We start from the raw sequence: 20,062 nt of genomic DNA, 5'->3' as shown, positions 1-20,062 counted from the left end.
CTACTTTTGTGCGACGGCCTTGTATGATGAAGCAGGGCTTTACTTTGCGAAGAAAAAAAAACATACAAATTTGAAACTTGGAGATACAAGGTTTCTGGCCGACAGTGACGATATATAACTTTAACTTTTGCACCCCCCCCCTCTCTCTCACACTCTCCCTCTCTCTCTCTCTCTCTCTCTCTCTCTCTCTCTCTCTCTCTCCTCTCTCTCTCTCCCCCTCTCTCTCTCTCTCTCTCTCTCTCTCTCTCTCTCTCCCTCTCTCTCTGCCTCCTCCAGTGAATGGAGGATGGTCTCTGTGGACAGAGTGGTCATCCTGCAATGTGCCGTGTGGGCGGGGGGTCCAGAAGCGCTCTCGGACCTGCACCAACCCAGCGCCTCTTAATGGAGGACTGTTCTGTGAGGGCATGTCTGTTCAGAAGATCACCTGCAACGCCCTTTGCCCAAGTCAGTCCCTCTCTGTACTTACACTCTACGTCAGCCGTTACCAAACCTGTGGGCCTTGAGATTATTGCAAGTTGGCTCCCAAATAATTGGCAAAACACTAAGACTTTATTAACTCATTTACTGCCTATGTTCCCAACCTGTGGGCCGTGAGATTATTGCAAGTTGGCTCCCAAATAATTGGCAAAACATTAAGACTTAATTAACTAATTTACTGCCTATGTGCCTAAGTATGACGAGTTATATAAGTTTGTCCGTTGCGCCTATGACGAGTATGACGAGCTGTCAATATGCTGTAATCGCTATAAAACAATTAAAGTATGATCGCCGATCCGCCATTATTTTTTTCTCTATAGAGCCGCACTATCCACAGAAACCGGATACGGATGTTCCCAGACCGGAAACAGGGGGCGGGAAAACAACCCCCTGTATCCTGTCTCCGAACGCATTCACTTCCTCGTTACGCAACATACAGGAGGCATACAGACGCTGTCGCTATGGATAATGGAGGGCTGTTGTTTTTTGTTGCTTATCATGGCTGGATGGGTAACCAATGTACCCCTCAATTCCACACAGACATGGGATCTGAATTCTGCTATACTGCCATCAAAATGTGGAATGCCATACCAACAACAACAACTTCTCGATTTCCCAAAAACAAATTTAAATCTGACCTAAAACATGGCTGTGTTCAAGATCTAATTGGAGATAGATAAATTGATCCCCTAACTTGCTCCAAGAGGTTTTCAAACAACGCACTCCCTCTGCCAGATGTGTTGTTGATAATCTATTGGAATGGAAACAAGAATGAACCTTCAAAATGCATTCACAAAACAAATTGTTTAAATTATACCAATTAAAGTACTCTTACAGTACATTGCAAACTAACACATAAACATAATTCCTAGAGTACAAAGACATAATTTCAGAAATAGAAAAAAATAACAAAAAAACAGACAATCTAATAGCTAACAGCCAATCTACAACCTCACAACGTGTTGCATCGCGCTGCGTCGTGAGCTTGTAGATCTGCTAATTTCAGTATTTTTGACATTCCATTCATAAATAAAGATCATGACACATTTTCACCTATAATGACAAATAGGGACATCAGGTTGAAAGTGGCTACTAATAAAACGTATTATTCCAGACAAGAAAACATTGTCTATAACAATAACGTGTGTCACATGTCACAATTAAGTTGATGGATGGACATGGATTGCGATGCACATTGCCCATTGTAACACTGATTTAAAAACAGATGAATCTGCTAAATAAAAAATAACGTTCAGGTGGAGAAAACATGCACGAAAGAACTGAGTTTGAGGTTAACTGCGAACACTAGGAGGAATTGCCACACACTTAGACCCCAAATGACGTCCCTGCTAGAAAGGTTTGGCATTCAAATGATACTTGACTGGTCGGTTTTGGATGACAGTTTAGCAACATTTTTGTTGTGCTGGGAAAAAAACCCTATAGACTTTGAAAGTGCTTGAATCTAAAAGCTGTTTAAAGCCTGTGACGGCCACCGGCAACGAGGTGATGGCCACCTAGGAGCTAGGATCTATTTTCTTTCATATGGCATCCTCGCAGGTTCTCTTTTTTAATCCATTTAGGGCCGAGAATTATTGAATGCTTTAACTATTGAAAAATAGCAGATATACAAGCTCACAGCGCACGCTGCGAGCTTGTAGATCTGCTATTTTTGAAAAATCCAGATTTCTTTTTGCAAGTCTTTAAATATATCTATTTAAAAGCGAACATTTGTAACTAATATTTGCTTCTGGGGGTCCCTGGAACAACATATTTTGAAATGGGAGTCTGTGGCCAAATACCTGCAATTTTGGGGGTCCTTGACTAGAAAAGGTTTGAGAACCACTGATTTAGAGGAAGGATTTAGAAGGCACGTCGAAGATATTCAAAGACTTGCACACATTTTCACGATTTTTCAAAAATAGCAAATCTACAAGCTTGAATATCTGCTATTTTTCAATAGTTAAAGCATAAAATAATGGTTAAAGTGGTTAAAATCGAACGCGACTCGGGCGCGTTCCCGGTATTTGAGGGTTAATCATATGCTCTGCAGAGCAGCATGTCAACCACAGCAGCAATAGAACCATTTCTCTGTGTCTGTGTTTCTTTCCACCCCGATAACATTTCTCTGCCTGTACGGAAGTTAGCAGCAGTCACAGAGTTTGAACTGTCGGGCCCGTATGTGTCGTTTTGACAGTTGTGAGAACAATTCGTTGCGGTTGAATCAGAGGCGGCATCAGAGTGCCTCATTGTAACAGGAAAATGATCAGACAGAAAGCTCAACAGGCGTCGCGCTCGTTCGTGAATCGTGACCACGGTCCACTCAGAAGCGGCTCTGCATTCACACAAAAGATGTCATTTGCATTTAAATTAGATGAGAAACTGCGAACAAACGTGGAAGTGTGTAGGTAGAAGTACACCGCTAAACCACCCTAGCCCGACCCCCGACAAAGCAACAAAAGAAAATTACCTTTCGGCTCTTGCTCGCGAAAGTGGATTATGGCCATCGCGAAGAACACTGCCAAAAAGTCTCCAGGCGCCATATGGTCCCGCAATATTTGTTGAGCTAAGCATGATGAGCGCCTCCTTGATCGGATGACACATGCGGCAGAAGAAACCTGGCCATTAACATGCAACCAGGCTGACTCGGCTTCATTGCCCTGCATCAGATCCCATTATATATGAGCACGCCTGAAGGTTAATATGGGAAAAATGTCATCTCAAGCTGCACTACCACCACACATACTGTGTTCTGCGTGCGTGTAAGTGTGTGCGTGTGTGTGTGTGTGTGTGTGTGTGTGTGTGTGTGTGTGTGTGTGTGTGTGGCCTGTATGCGTTATGTTTGTTTGTCCTTTATTTACATTTTAGATTAAGTTTTAGTTATCGTCGTTATCGGGTGGAAACCTCGTTATCTCCAAGTATAAAATTTGTACGTTTCTTTCCCAAAGTAAAGCCCTACTTCACTATACAAGGCCGTCGCAGAAAAGTAGTGAAAACAGCAGATCTACAAGCACACAACGCCTCGCACCGCGAGGCGTTGTGTGCTTGTAGATCGGCTGTTTTCACTAGTTTAAATATTTTTTTAAATGGTAAATGTAAAACGAACGGTTTTGGACATTTTCACCCGACAGCGACGTTATCTTACTATAATAATGATAACCCTGGTGTCTCTCCTCCACGTGTTCCAGTTGACGGGGGCTGGGAGGAGTGGAGTGAGTGGACGGTGTGTAGTAGCCAGTGCGAGAGGCAGCGCAGGAGGGAATGCAACTCGCCGGTGCCCCGATACAGAGGGAGGATGTGCGACGGCAGCGGCGAGGCCTCGGAGAACTGCACCAATGGACTGTGTACCCAGAGTAAGTCCTTTCTCACACGCATTGGACCAGGGCTTCTTAAACCAGGGGTCTTCAACAGGGGGTCCGGGACCCCTAGGGCAGGGGTTCCCAAACTTTTTTGTCTCAGGGCACCCCATAAATATTTTTTTAATCCGAGGCACCCCTACATTATAATTTTCACTCCCAGCACCTTATATTTATAGCATATCGTCGTTGTCGGGTGGAAACCTTGTATCTCCAAAACCGTTCGTTTTGTATTTATCTATTAAATGTACTAAACTAGTGAAAACAGCAGATCTACAAGCACACAACGCCACGCATTGCGAGGCGTTGTGTGCTTGTAGATCGGCTGTTTTCACTAGTTTTGTGCGACAGTCTTGTATGATGAAGCAGGGCTTTGCTTTATCAAAAGACGTACACATTTTAAACTTGGAGATAGGAGGTTTCTGCCCGACAGTGACGATATTTTAGCGATTATGTTGCGAGGAAAACGTTGAGATAATAGCCATTTTGCAACTGTAAGAGTGTGCAAACTACGGGGTCCATTTGGTTACATATTTGAACATTCTTTGCGTTATGGATAAATGGATAAATTAACACTGAGGATTTTACTGTGTAATTTGCACTTTGTTGGACACAACTGTGCCGATTACTGAATGTAAGAGATGTGTCAATGAAGTGTAAATTAGACTTACATTCACACACTATAATTAAACTTGGTTATGAAACGTTTACAATACGTGGCTACACAATACGTGGCTACAACCTCTGTATGATACGTGGAGTCTGTAACTACGCCTCCTGAAAGCAGCTGGCAGCTGTTCGTCATTTCCGTTCAAATATTCTTATTATCAATTTCTGCTGAGCAGCAAGCAATATGTTTTGACTAATTTGATTTGCTGTACAAGATGGAGGCATCCACTTAACTTGCTTCTCATTTTGAGCGCTTCTGCTGCACAGACTGTTCAGGCAGAAGCATTTGAAAATTGTGTGAGTTAACAGGCTGGCTTGAGTGACTAAGCATGGCACCGCATGACATGACATTTCTGGGCTAAACGATTCTGATAAACTATGATCTTTGCTTGCCATCAAGTTCAGTGTTATCTGTGTGATGAGAATGAGCACACGTTTAATTACACAATTAGTCCAACATTTATTTACTGCAGCATTGCCAGTGGTGGAAAGTAACAACGTACATCATTTTACTAAAATCTTTAGGAACTTTAGTATTTAATTTTTTTGATTCTACTCCACTGCATCTCTGAGACAAATATTGTAGTTCTTATCACAATTATTTGACAGCTTTATTGATTGAGATTGTATTACAAAACATATACCGGCATAACCACTTAAGCTCTATTTTATACCTGGGCTCTGCTATTTTTACTGTAAGGAAGTAGTTAATCACTCACTTATTTTTAAATATAGGACTTTTACTTTTATGTTTATATTGTGGTATTGCTACAGTACTTTTGCTTGAGTAAAACATTGAACATTCCTACAGGTATAGGAGACAGACAAAAGGTTTCAGAGCAATGGATCCCATGTTAACGCATTTACAGTAATAACTGTAAAACTAGAAAATGTAATTCACCCTAGTTTCTGTAATAAACACAACAGCTTGGGACAGCTGGGATCTCTGTCCTCCTGAGAACAGCCTAAACCAATCCTAAACATCCACACAGTGTTTTCATGAATTTCAAATTCTGGGCTCACAGGAATATTCAGACCTCATTATGGGGCTGCCTGCCAAAAACAAGTTGTGTCGCAGGAATCAAATGTCTGTCTGGATAATCTTTGCTTTATAAACTATCATTCCATAGCTGATAGTTGAATAAATACTGCAACATGCTGCAATGATCGGTTGATTACCGAAGAGTGAGTGCAACAATAGATCAAGTTCAATAATTGAATTCAACATGGCAAGTAACCGTCCAGGGCACAATGGCCAGCACCATGGAGCCTAGAGGCTTGGCATATCATCACCATCATAATCATAATCATCATTTCCCTCTCATAATCATGAGCTACTACATATAAACCATACGGAATTATGGTTGTCATATGGCAATTGATCATAGTACATAGCAATGTTTGACAAAGACCCAATGTGAATGCCGCTCCCCAATACATGTGCTAATGCTAACTGCTGTGTTCTGCTGACATAATGAATGTCATGATGAGACACATTGTATGGCAAGAGTAAATAAATTGGAACATTCTGGGATGTTTCAAGTTTGGAATTAAACAGCTATTGTGTGTGTCACACACATGCAATAACTTTCAAACTTGGGCAGGGCATACAGTAGAAATGCTTTGCAACAGTTTTTCAATGAGGACCAGATTATTTTTTTTACCATTCATCTGGTATTAGTATAGTAGTAGTTGTAATAGTATTTCAACATGTAGCCTATAATTGGAAGCTTTTGATGGTGGAGGGGGAAAAAAGTTAAATGTTTCCCATCTTTATCTCACGTGGAAGGAGATGATACCACTCTGATGCAATAGGCAAATAACGTCTAATCCCATCCTATAGTCCTTTATCTGGGTCACAGGCCAGAGTATAACACGCTACTGAACCTAAATATCTACTACTCACTTGTAGTCTATCAACATAGCCAGCAGAGGAGCATCTCTCTCCACAGTGACATTGGATCTGAAAACAGACTGGGTCACTTCACACAGGCATGGACTTTACTCACCTCTGTCTCTCTTCTCATTGTCTCATTCTGTCTCTCTGTCTTTGCAGATCGAAAGCTGCTACATGATGTTAAACCTCAAAGTGAGTCTTCCGCTGTGGATTTCTTTCATCTCCCAACCCTCCCCGTCCCTTAAAGTTAGAGCCCTGATTTTCCTTTCTTTTTGCGCGGGGCGAGGAACGAAGGAGGAGACGAGCGTTTTCTTTTGCCACAGTACATCGTCTTACTGGCTTTACTAAGCGGCAAACCGTGAATTTTGACTGTCATCTGAGAAACTCCTATTTTTTTTTTTTAAACCCAGCAAGTAATCATTACACGTTCCTGCCATAACTTGGTGCCCGCCATTTATGACAAGCGTGACATCACAGCTGCGCTTCTCGCTTCTGCTCTGAGCCTGGGAGACAGATCGGTTGTGACAAGTGAACATGTGCTATATTGTGGAGGATTAATGGAGTGTAATCATTGCAAATGAGCTAATTTGACCAATTTGCAGCGCTGTCCTCGCATTCCCATGGCGGTTTTCAATCACTCCCACTGGCCCGTCTGCACCGCGCCTTCTGAAATGATTGTCAGGTGCTACGGCTGTAGCTCGCACACAGCCCCAACCAGCATCCTGCTTTTACCTAATGAGCCTTCATTAGCCTGTCACGTTCGCAAAAATGCACGCCTTGGGTGCCTCGAGTCCGCGGTACTACGGTAGGCTCCAGTGATTCAACTGGGGCGTTTGAATAGGGGATTCTATGGGCATCTGGTGAGCGATCACACTGCCAAGGTTACTTCTAATTAATTAGCCTCGGATCGTTCGCGGTGACCACTGGCGACCACCGGCTCCAAAGCATGTGCTCCAATTGCCTTCTCAGTTAGACATCCATCAGCGCTATTGGATATAGACCAGTGGGTCTGAAAAGAGAGTCTCCTTACCCTCCATGTTATTGGCTTTTAGTGTGGCGTATAACCGTTTAGGGTCATCATTTTTACAAGTTCTCTTAGTCACATCTGCAGCGCATTATGTACCATAAAGAGATAGGACAGCTGGCCCACTCCATCCTCCCCTAATTCCACCTCTCATTTCATTTTGAACATTTTCCATGCCACACATCAGCCAAAGTAAATCCTTCATAACTGGGGTCTGATGTCCTTGAACATCTCCATAATGGCACGATTATCTCCATCGCGGTGCTTTCATCTCCTGCCCAGTGCCTCTGTGCCTTTTTCTCAAGGAAAAGAGGCCAAGGCACATGCTAATGTGCAAACATTTTAACCCATTTAGGCTTAGAATTATTGAATGCTTTAACTATTGAAAAATAGCAGATATACAAGCAGATATACTGAGTGCCGCGCTGCGAGCTTGTAGATCTGCTATTTTTGAAAAATCAAGATTTCTTTTTGCAAGTCTTTGAATATATCTATTTAAAAGCGAACATTTGTAACTCAAATATTAATTAATTAATAATAATTAATATTATATTTGCTTCTGGGGGTCCCTGGACATATTTTGAGATGGGGGTCCGCGGCCAAATACCTGTAATTTTGGGGGTCCTTGACATGAAAAGGTTTGAGAACCGCTGATTTAGAGGAAGGATTTAGAAGTCTGGTCAAAGATCAGGTCAAAGATATTCAAAGACTTGCACACATTTTCACGATTTTTCTAAAATAGCAGATCTACAAGCTTGAGCTCGTATATCTGCTATTTTTCAATAGTTAAAGCATAAAACAATGGTTAAAGTGGTTAAAATCTAACGCAAACTAGGCGCATTCCAGGTATTTGAGGGTTAAAAAGACATTGATACTTACACTGTGCATGTTTCAGCTCAAACGGCCCCTGTACTGTATCATTGTACAGTAAATATGAAAAGAAACTAATTAAAGTTCTTGTCAACAGGAGTCTCTGTGCAGCACATTGAATAAAGGCCTCCTACTCTGTGTGTGTGTGTGTGTGTGTGTTTCCCTGTCACTCAGGTATGGACGGCTCGGGCAACGACGTGGCCCTGTACTCGGGCCTCGGTGCGGGCGTGGTGGCGGTGGGCATCCTTGTGGTGGCCGTCATGCTCTACCGGAAGAACCAGAGCGAGTACGGCGTGGACGTCATTGACTCGTCGGCGCTCACCGGGGGGTTCCAGTCCTTCAACTTCAAGACCACCCGTCAAGGTGAGCCGAGAGAGAGAAAGCAGTGGCGTGTTACTGTAGCGGGGGGGGGGGGGGCGGGCACCGCGGGTGGAGGGCGACGCGTGCAAGGCCGCGTCGGCGGCGCTGTTGTCCATCGTCGAAGACCCCCTCCTCGCACAGTCAAGGCCACCGTTCCCCCGCACCCCACATATCATCACTGTCGGGCAGAAACCTTGTATCTTCAAGTTTCAAATATGTACATTTCTTCGCAAAGTGAAGCACTGCTTCATCACACAAGGCTGTCGCGCAAAAGTAGTGAAAACAGCCGATCTACAAGCACACAACGCCTCGCGGCGCGAGGCGTTGTGTGCTTGTAGATCGGCAGTTTTCACTAGTTTAAATCATTTTAAAAATGATAAACACAAAACAAACGGTTTTGGACATACAAGGTTTCCACCCGACAAAGACGATATGATTGATGCTGTTTGTCTGTACGGATCGAGCAGCGCACAGCGCATACCCCTCCCCATCTGCTCCCAGGATTTACACCCCTCCCATAATCAGTGAGAGGACCTGTCCTTCTATTTTGACAGACCTGCTCCTCTGTTATTGTGAAGAGGGAGATCATCAATCTCTGGCCTACTCACTCACTCACTCACCCCCCCTCCCCCCTCCCTTCCCGCACATCACCCCCGCCCATTTGACTGTCTGTCAGGCCAACCAATCTCTTCTAGGTTTCAGATTGCCCCGGCCAACCAAAGCTCCCGCTGATGGATAAATGTGGAGGCGCACGGAACAGTGAACATCAATTCAATTTTTTTTGTTGTGCGCAGCAATAACTTGTGTTGGTGGCGGGTGTCCGGCGGGGGTGGTGGGGGGGGGGAGGGCAGGGGGAGGGAGGGGCTGGCTTGTCCCAGGGCTAGCCTTGCTACAGGCATTCATATTGCTGTCTCTGACACTTCTGGGTTAGTGCAAGTGATAGCCATCGTGGCAGTGTGGGGCGATCCATCCACGGCCCAATCCTTGACAGCTCAGCCTTTGTGAAGCGTGCACGCACGCACAAACGCACGTACGCACACACACACGCCCCTTCGCTGACAGACATACATGCTGCCAGAGTCCTCGTGCACTGCATCCAGGGGCTTCACAAGGGGCGGGGGGGAGTGGGACTGAGTTACTATAGGGCCCAAGGTGGAGGGGCCTTCATTATTTTATACTTTAGCTATTGAAAAATAGCAGATCTACAAGCTCACAGAGTGCCGCGCTGCAAGCTTGTGGATCTGCTATTTTTGAAAATAGTCGCGAAAATGTGTGCAAATCTTTGAATATGTGTATTTTTCTAAGCAAACATTTGTAACTAAAATTTTGCTTCTGGGGGGTCCCTGGAACTAAATATATTGAGATGGGGGTCCGTGGCCAAATACATATCATTTTGGGGGTCCTTCACATGAAAATGTTTGAGCAATAGAAACATATTTTTTCAAAAAACCTTAAAAGGATTTGAAATATTCAAAGACTTGCACACATTTTCACAAGTTTTCAAAAATAGCAGATCTACAAGCTCGTATATCTGCTATTTTTCAATAGTTAAAGCACAAAATAATGCGTACCCGGTCTAAACAAGAACATTCATGGAGGGGCCCGCAGTGAATCCTTGTACCTCAGTGCCCAGAATTTGACGTGACGCCCCTGTCCTCGTCGTGCACTGCCGTCCACAGTTGTCCCCCCAGCGCGGCCCTGGTTGGAGTCGTCCGTGCTCCCAGCCCTTGGCAGCCATGCGATGTGGGGGCGGGCAGGAGGGAGTGTGTGGGGAGAGGATGAGGCAGAGCCACATCCGGCAGATCATCAATCCTATTTTAAATAGGCCAGCTCCTCTCTCCTCTCCCCGCAGCCCGCCTGCTGTGCCCTCCACGCCCGGGCCACAATCGCTCCTTCCTTCCCCAGTTCCCTTCTCCATCAGCCAGGGCCAAAGGAGCCTCTGAAATATAGCCCCCAACATCCTGTGGCCTTCTCATCCTTTTAAGCCGTTTAGACCGCGGTACGCATTATTTTATGCTTTAGCTATTGAAAAATAGCAGATATACAAGCTCACAGCGCGGCACCGAGTGCCGCGCTGCAAGCTTGTACAGTAGATCTGCGATTTTTGTGCAAATCTTTAAATAATGTGTATTTTTTAAGTGAACATTTGTAACTCAAATTTTGCTTCTGAGGGGACCCTGGAACGTATTATTTTGAGATGGGGGGGTCCGTGGCCATATCATTTTGGGGGTCCTTAACATGACAAAGTTTGAGCACCACTGACATAGAAACATAGGTTTTTCAAAAAACCTTATAAGGATTTAGAAAACAAAATATTCAAAGACGTGCACACATTTTCATGATTTTTCAAAAATAGCAGATCTACAAGCTCGCTGTGAGCTTGTATATCTGCTATTTTTTTATAGTTGAAGCACAAAATAACGTGTAATAATGCGTTACCGGTCTAAACGGGTTAACACCAGTTTGTTTCTACAGTAGAGGCCTTAATACCATTATACACTGACCCGTTTTTTGGTCTGTGTTGCTGAATCCATTTTGTTATCGTGTGTTTTGTAAACATATGGCAAGAAGGGGAGAGATGCATTTTCTCCAGGGAGAAACCCCCCACCTGTTTAAAGGGTATATAATTGCCAAGCAGTACCTCTCTCCACGCCTAATAATCCTCCTAGGGAACAAAACAAGAAAAGCCTGGCAGTGCTCAAAGATGCTTCTTTAACACTTTCAGCCGTCTCCTCTCCGGCAGCCGGAGTAACGCCACGAAGGCAGCGGGTGAGCGAATGAGCGTTTGGCCCTGACCCTGTCTCACCACATTACCTTTGCTTCTGAGTGATTTTTAATCAGAAGCCCAATTCCAAAGCCATCCCTCAAGGTATTCAACCTGAAGACCATTTCATTAACTTCTTCCCATCCCCTGCCGCCGCTGCCTTTCCGTTTTCGCGCGGCGCCATTCTTAAAGATGCACACTCGAGTAATAATCTGATTATTCCTCCTGCGGACCGGAGAGGAGGTAGAGAAGAAGGGAGGGGCGGACAAAGGGGGGAGATGGGTAGAAATGTCAGCTATGACCTGATGTCAACCCATAGGGCAGTGATGTCCACTATAGGCACCTGCAGGTGGAGCTATACCCTGGGATTTAACTCGGGACATAAACACATTTATCCATTTTTTAATTCTTATTCCCATTACATTTATTCATACGATTAACCAAACCCATTATTTATTGTTGACCTTCAACAAAGAAAGAAAAAAAAAAGTTATGGAGATACAAGGTTTCTGCCTGGCAACAACGATATTACTACCACTGTGCTGAGACAAACGATAAAGAAAGGGGAAAAACACACACACACATACACGCGGTACACGCGCACAAGACACACACAAGCGCCTGCGCCGCCCACTCAAAACGCTCAACACAGAACCCTGTCCTGTTGTAATTAACGATTTCCCTAAAAATAAAACAACATTAGCCTCCTGCCTTGTGCCCCCTCACCAGGCAACAGCTGGGGCGGCAAGGACTCTGTGACTCCGCTGTTATCTTGGCACACTGGTGCGTGCGGTCTGGCGCGTGGAGGGGGCAGCAGGCGGTTGCTGGGGTGTCGGAGTTTCTGCCAGATCGATGCGGTGGGCGGCAGTTTTGCCGCCCCTTGTCGGTTTATTCCTTCTTGTTGGGGTGTGAGTTGTCGAAAACGGTTCACTGAAGGAGAACTAACAGCACAACACTCCCAGCACGTCCTCCGTCCGCGCGTTGTCTGGCTTCCCACTTTGGGATTCCGCTGAAGGACTCGCTCCTGTTCATTTACAGGGCAGGCACCTACCACCCCTTGTGCCCCCCAGGCGTCGCCACCTCACCACCCCCGCCTCCCGTCCTTCAAGCGAAAAGGACTTTGTATATGTGTATATAGCAGGGGAGACGCCGTCCAGCAGATGGATTATGGAGATCAAGCTGGTTAATTAACCTATTTGGACCGGGTATGCGTTATTGCGTATTATTTATTCATGCTTTAACTATTGAAAAATAGCAGCTCTACAAGCTCGCTGCGCGGCACTCGTGCTGCGAGCTTGTAGAGCTGCTATTTTTGAAAAATCTTGAAAATTTGAATTTTGACCAGATTTTGTCTTCAAAATCATTGTTTTTTTTTTTTTAAATGCATGTTTCTACGTCAGTGGTTCTCAAACTTTTTCATGCCAAGGACCCTAGAATTATATGTATTTGGCCAACGACCCTGTCTCAAAATATGTATCAGGGACCCCCCCCAGAAGCAAATATTTGAGTTGCAAATGTTCGCTTCAAGATATATTCAAAGATTTGCAAAATGTTCACAGGTTTTTCAAAAATAGCAGATCTACAAGCTCGCAGCGCGGCACTTGGTGCCACGCTGTGAGCTTGTATATCTGCTATTTTTCAATAGCTAAAGCATTAGATAATTCGAGGCCTAAACTGATTAAATTCAACATGCTGACTGTGGCTCCAAGCCCTGGACCTCCTGTCCAGGTTGTGCCCCTCCGCTCCCCCATCCTCCCCTCACCACTGGTCACTTGCCAAGACGTGCTGTTTTAGTTGCAGTTGAAGGTTGGTCACTGGTGTGAACTTCCCATGTCGAGCATCCAATATGATAGAAGAGGTGTGCAGGGTGAATGTTACCCGTGATGAATTATAACTTTGCCCGCTCAGCGGAATGAAGTCTCCGGTGCCAGGGATGCTTTTGGGCAGGTGTTGTTGGGGTTGAGGTTGGCGCACGGATATTACACTGTTCAGCCGTGTAATCACGGTTCGATTTGTATACTTATACACTTAAGCTCTATATACAAAAAGGGGTCTTCAACGTTTTCAGGCCGAGGACCCCTTGGTTGAGAGAGAGATGAAGCAGGGACCTCCACAACCTTTTCATAGATTCCTTATAGTTTCATCATTTGACAGCACAATCATCAGCATATTTTGGATTGATGTCAATTTGTGTTTTCCGATATTTAACCACTTGAACCATCAATACTTCTTCACTCTGTACTTAGTCTGCTCTTTTCCCCCTTCTCTGGTTAATATAAAAAAGGAGAAAAAAATGTTTCTACCACACAAAGATTTGGAGGACCCCCTGTAGTAACTCTGAGGACCCCCTAGGGGTCCCGGACACCCTGTTGAAGACCCTTGGTATAAGCGCACAAAATGTAGATTTTATATGTTATCTATTTAAAAAAGACTAATTGTCCCAAAGTGTGGTTAACATGCATAATTGATGACGTTGTTAAATTGTGTCATTATTAACAAACATGAATATCAAACAATCTCCATTTCCCAAAAGGAAATGCACGTATTTAGTTCTGTCTGACCAGAAACAGGGATGAATTATCCTCACCGCTGATCAAAATAAATGACCAGTAGTCCGAGCGTTTCAGGCAAAAATCGTGCACTTTATGAAAGAAGCATGAAATTTGGCACACAGTTAGAACATGCCATATGGAAAATTTTTAGCTATAGGGGCATCGCAGATTTGTCTTGGGAAACTTGTGGGAGCCAATCAAAGTTGCTCTCATAGACTTTACTATAGAGTAAAATAATACAAAAAATAAATATGCTTTAAGTAGCATGTGAGGGGTCAAACTAGGTGTTTTTCGGGATTCTGAATCCAATGCAAGCTATTGTTTTACACGAAAAACATTCCTTTCCGAGAAACGGACGCCACAAAACTTTGAAAAGTGATGACTCATCACTAAACCATAGTTTTATGGGGTCCGTTTTTAGCCCAAGGAATGTTTTTCCTGCAAAACAAATGTTTGCATTGGATTCAGAATCCCGAAAAACACCTAGTTTGACCCCTCACATGCTACTTAAAGCATATTTATTTTTTGTATTATTTTACTCTATAGTAAAGTCTATGGGAGCCCAACTTTAATTGGCTCCCACAAGTTTCCCAAGACAAATCTGCGATGCCCCTATAGCCAAAAATGTTCCATATGGCATGTTCTAACTGTGTGCCAAATTTCATGCTTCTTTCATAAAGTGCACGATTCCATCAAAATACTGCCCGAAACGCCTGGACTACAGAGGGAGCACAGGCATGAATTTGCAGCGTGCTGTGAGCTTGTAGATCTGTCATTTCCACTACCATAACCCCAGGACCTCACTACACTGCCAGTCACTTACAGAATTGATTTTAACAGATGCAATGCCAGGTATTTATTAATTCAGGTCAGTAGACAGTGCCAGCATGTATCCCCATTGATTGTACCTTATTTTGAAGACCCACGCAAGCTGTGTAACTTCACGCTGTTAAAACATCGATCGAACATGTATTCTTCCACACGGAAAAGAAAATAATTTACAGAGACTGTCCGTCGCTTCCCTGTGGATCGACGCGATCTGGAGATAAATTAAGAGTGTATAGCTGGGACAGATCAATGAATTAATACTTTTGTGCAACACTTTTGTATGATGAAGTAGGGCAGGGGTCTTCAACAGAGGGTCTGGGACCCCGAGGGGGTCCTCAAAGTCCCTGGAACAACTACAGGGGGTCCTCCAAATCTGTGTGTGATAGAACCCTAGCGTCCATATTCCGAGAACTTTAGCCAAAAATAGCCGATCTACAAGCTCGGTGTGAGGTTGTAGATTGACTATTTTCGGAAAAGAGGTTTGGTGTAGAGGGGAAAAAGAGCAGACTACGTACAGAGTGAAAGGTCAAGTTAATTAGGTATTGACGGTTCAAGTGGTTAAATTATCTGAAATTGACATGAATTCAAAATACACTGATGATTCGATTGTGCTGCCAAACGATGAAACTATATGGAATCTATGAACAGGTTGTTGGGGTCCCTGCTTCATCTCTTTCTCAACTATACAACGGGTCCTTGGCCTGAAAACGTTGAAGACACCTGAAGTAGGGCATTAATTCATGAAAAAAAAACATAAACAGTTTAAACATGGGAGATGCGTGGTTTCAGAGTTTGGAGGCTCCAGAGTTGTTAGTGGGGTTAGGGCTGTCACAATTATTACATAATCGTCTAATCGCAATTATTTGACATAATCGCGATTATTTTTCATAATCGTCATAATCGTTTCCATGTTGAAAAATGTTCATATGTTTTTTTTAAGTAAAAAATAGTGGAAATAGCCGATCTACAAGCTCACAATGCGTCGCATCGCGACGCGTTGTGAGCTTGTAGATCGGCTATTTCCACTATCAATGTTCTTTTTTAAGTATAAAGTTGTCAAATATGTCAGTAATTTCTTTGTATATTTAGATTATGTTTCATATCTACCATGTGCAACATCAAAGCCTAAAAGCCAAACAGAAATGTAATTGTCAATGACAAAGACACAATTAAATCGTTAATCGCAAATATTTGAGAGAAAATTCATCGTCATGTAAAATGTCATAATCGTGACAGCCCTAAGTGGGGTGCTCACGTACCAGGATGACTGTCTGTATCGTCTCTCCCGTCTCCATAGGCAACCCGCTTCTCCTCAACTCTGCGATTCAGCCGTCAGACTTAACAGTGGGCCGGACGTACACCACGCCCCTCTGCTTCCAGGACACCTTCGACCCCCTGCCAGACATCAAGGTCAAAGTTGAGAGCTCCTTTATGGTTTCACTAGGTGTGGCAGAGCGGGCCGAGTTCCACGCCAAGTCCCCCCCACTGCCAGAGACGTTCCCGCGGGGGCTGAGCCGAGACTGTTGCAGCACCGCCACCACTGTGGACCGGCGCAAGAAGGCCCTGCTGACCCCCAACGGGCCCCTCAGCACCCCCGCCACCAAAGAACAGCTGAGGACCACCGGCAAGTTTGGACACCCCGGGGGACGGCTGGTGGTGCCCAACACAGGTGAATCTAGCGAGCACTATAGCAGGGGTCCCCAAACTTTTTTTTGTCTCAGGGCACCCCATAAATATTTTTTTTAATCCGAGGCACCCCTACATGATAATTTTCACTCCCAGCACCTTATATTTATATCATATCGTCGTTGTCAGCCAGGTGGAAACCTTGTATGTCCAAAACCGTCCGTTTTGTGTTTATCATCTATAAAATGCACTTAACTAGTGAAAACAGCAGATCTACAAGCACACAACTTGTAGATCGGCTGTTTTCACTAGTTTTGTGCGACGGTCTTGTATGATGAAGCAGGGCAAAAGACATGAGGAGATACGAGGTTTCTGCCCGACAGTGACGATATTTTAGTGATTATGTTGCGAGGAAAACGTTGAGATAATAGCCATTTTGGTTAGAACTGACTGAAAATAACTTTGTACTTCAAGTACAGGACTGCAGTCACGGCACCCCAGGGTGCCCCGTCACCCACTTTGAAAACCCCTGCACTATAGCAAATGAACAACATCACAAAATACAATATAGAACTAGAAATACTGTTCCTACGAAACAGTGTGGGCTCGCATGGAACACCATGTATGGGCACAAAGATCTACCCTTTGGCTGCTCCTCATTGGCTAAGGGCCCTGCCTTTGTACTGTCGGTGTTTTTTTTTTGGAGAATAACCTTGGTCTATAAAGTTTTGGTATAACATACTGATATAACATACTGGTCTCGAGCCCATGCGTTGTTGTTACCGGTATTTATATCAGGTCGCACCTGTTGTTGGTGATGTCACCAAGAACGCTGCTCCTCATTGGCTAAGGGCCCTGCCTTTGTACTGTCGGTATTATTTTTGTGGAGAATATACTTGACCAATAGAGATTTGGTATAACATACTGGTTTCGCATTTCAGCAACCCCACAATAAATACATTTAAATCCAGAGTGTTTAACTAGTGTAGAGTCCATGTTTACACGTTCAGGTAAATTAACTCTCTAGTCTGGATTGTTCCTGTGTAGAAGAAAAATAGATTATGAGAAAAATGGGGGGCTGCTTGGAAATCAGAAGGTTCTCGGTTCAGTCCCTGGCCCCCCATGGGTTAGTGTGGAAGTACAAGCGAGACACTAACCCATAAGAGCTTCCAATGAGCAGGTTGGTGTGTGAATGCAATGCATATTACAAAGTGCTTTGGATAAAGCACCATTTGCCATTTCACCATTTAAAAATAAAGCGCAACTTTCAAATACACCAACGTAGAGACGTAGCTGCTTTTAAAGTATGCTTTTTGGCTCCTGCCTTGCTGTCTCTCTGTCTCTGATGGGAATAGGCAGGAGTATAAAACAAAAAATCCAAATTCCCTCTTCCAGCATCAGCAAGTGTGAAGAATGCTGTAGTTAAAGACATCAGAGATGTGCGTTACAAGATGCCTGTTCAGTTCCATTTGACATAGAAGTACCCTGCAGTGACTGTGCTACTAATGGAGAGCAGCTGCAGGAACGAGGCAGACGGGGAGGAATTATTTAACCACAACCGTGGATGAGCGTCTGAACTGTAGAGAAAACCCAAGGTTAGCACACAAATGCGTGAAACTTTGGGAATGCCTAATTAAGCCATTTAGGCCTAGAATTATTATTGACTGCTTTAACTATTGAAAAATAGCAGATATACATGCTCACAGAGCTTGTAGATCTGCTATTTTTGAAGTCTTGAAAATGTGTGCACATTTTTCAATATATATTTTTCAAAGCAATTTTTTTTTAACTCAAATCTCTGCTTCTGGGGGGTCCCTGGAACAACATATTTTGAGATGGGGGTCCGCGGCCAAATACCTGTAATTTTGGGGGTCCTTGACTTGACAAAGTTTGAGAACCATTGATTTAGAGGAAGGATTTAGAAGTCGGGTCAAAGACCGGTGGTCAAAGAAGACTTGCACACATTTTCATGATTTTTCAAAAATAGCAGTTCCCCTTGTATTCCGCTTGTATATCTGCTATTTTTCAATAGTTAAAGCACTAAATAATAGTTAAAGTGGTTCAAATCTAACGCGACTCGGGCGCGTTCCCGGAATCTGAGGGTTAAAGCAGAACTCAATTATGAGGTCACATTCTGACTATATCCACGGCCGTCTAAAGTCCATTAAAGTTGCAGCAAGGCTGCAGCGAGCGTATAATGGCTAATGAAGCTCTATCTGTCTTCATAATCTGCTGTAAAACTGTTGCTAGGATCCTGTCAGTGCCGTTCCCCATGCAGGTTAGCTGATTGTTATTCCTCTGCAACCTCCGCGTGTCTCTCTCTCAGGCAAACAGAGGTCACATTCTTATCATGGCCGCCAGCACAAACGCAGCAAACTGGACGAGGGCCTGAGAGTGCCGCTGCCGCTGTTGGAAGGTCAACAGCCAATGTGAACCAACGTTGCACTTGGCATACCCTTCTGCTGGGGTCCTGTGTGCAGGGGCGTCACAAGGGGGGGGGGGGGGGGGGGGGGGGTTGGGGGGGGAACTGAGTTACTAGGGCCCAAGGTGGAGGGGCCTTCATTATTTTATACTTTAGCTATTGAAAAATAGCAGATCTACAAGCTCAATGTGTGCAAATCTTTGAATATATGTATTTATATGTATTTTTTAAGCTTTGCTTCTGGGGGGTCCCAGGAACTAAATATTTTTAGATGGGGGGTCTGTGGCCAAATACATATAATTTTGAGGGTCCTTCACATGAAAAGTTTTGAGCACCACTGACATAGAAACATAAGTTTTTCAAAAAACCTTAGAAGGATTTGCAGAAGACTTTCACGAAAATAGCAGATCTACAATCTATGATCTGCTATTTTTCAATAGTTAAAGTTATACTATGTAGCTTTTTATATGAAACAAATCTTAAAATTGTCCTAACTGTTAACACATCGGGTGCCCCTGGATTGCCCCATTTATCCCCTCTCGCTGCCCAGGCCCACCACCATTGTATTGAATCCGGCCCTGCTGCGTCAATGCATGCGCCATGACGTCACTTGGTCACATGAGCGCAGACAGGATGTTATTGTGTAACTTTCTGTATAGACCAGTGTTGATCATAGCTGTTCATTGCCGATCAAAATTTGGACATTTTGCCGCACCCCACCACAGTTTTAGCCATAAAACAAACATCAGAGATAAAGGGCGTTAAAGATGGGGAAATGCATTAGAGTATACGGAGAAAAATGGCCGCGCGATGCTCTCAGCGTCGACTCGAAGCGACTAGCAGCCCCAACCTAACGGTGAGATTTAAAGTTAATACTGTAAATACAGTAAACACGTCAACGCGTCGTGGGCCTCCAGAGACATCAAAGAGATTGGCGTGTAGACACCTCGTGGGCATCCCATGAGTTAAATCGCTAAAGTTTTAGAACACCCACTCCGTTATTTTCAGCCCCTAAAGCCTTCTGTAAATATGTTTTCTATTATCCTGGCCGGGGTCCGGTTTTCCTGGCAAAATTACGTCATCTGCATCATCCGTATACGTTGTGTATACGTTGGCCAATAACATCGCGGATCATATACACATGATACACTACCGGCCAATCACAGCGTGCTTGCCGCCTCTTCAGGAAGTAGCTTCCCTCAGCAACCAGTGTTTACAAC

At 44.1% G+C, this 20,062-nt stretch overlaps 1 protein-coding gene across 2 annotated transcripts in view; it reads left to right on the top strand.

The window, feature by feature from the left end:
* Positions 1-20,062, top strand: part of unc5db (unc-5 netrin receptor Db) — a 274,433-nt gene that overhangs the window by 190,582 nt on the left and 63,789 nt on the right. The window contains exons 6-10 of one of the 2 annotated variants that reach the window (XM_080739512.1): positions 277-444; positions 3,663-3,827; positions 6,556-6,588; positions 8,465-8,653; positions 16,092-16,463. In XM_080739512.1, the coding sequence (XP_080595638.1) occupies positions 277-444; positions 3,663-3,827; positions 6,556-6,588; positions 8,465-8,653; positions 16,092-16,463 (927 nt within the window). The remainder of the gene's footprint in view (positions 1-276; positions 445-3,662; positions 3,828-6,555; positions 6,589-8,464; positions 8,654-16,091; positions 16,464-20,062) is intronic. The other variant, XM_080739513.1, reaches the window with a different exon arrangement.

This window comes from Nannobrachium achirus (genome assembly GCF_963921795.1).
Source record: "Nannobrachium achirus genome assembly, chromosome: 12".
NCBI lineage: Eukaryota > Metazoa > Chordata > Actinopteri > Myctophiformes > Myctophidae > Nannobrachium > Nannobrachium achirus.
The sequence above is the reverse complement of the archived record's forward strand: the minus strand, read 5'-3'. Positions and strand labels throughout refer to the sequence as shown.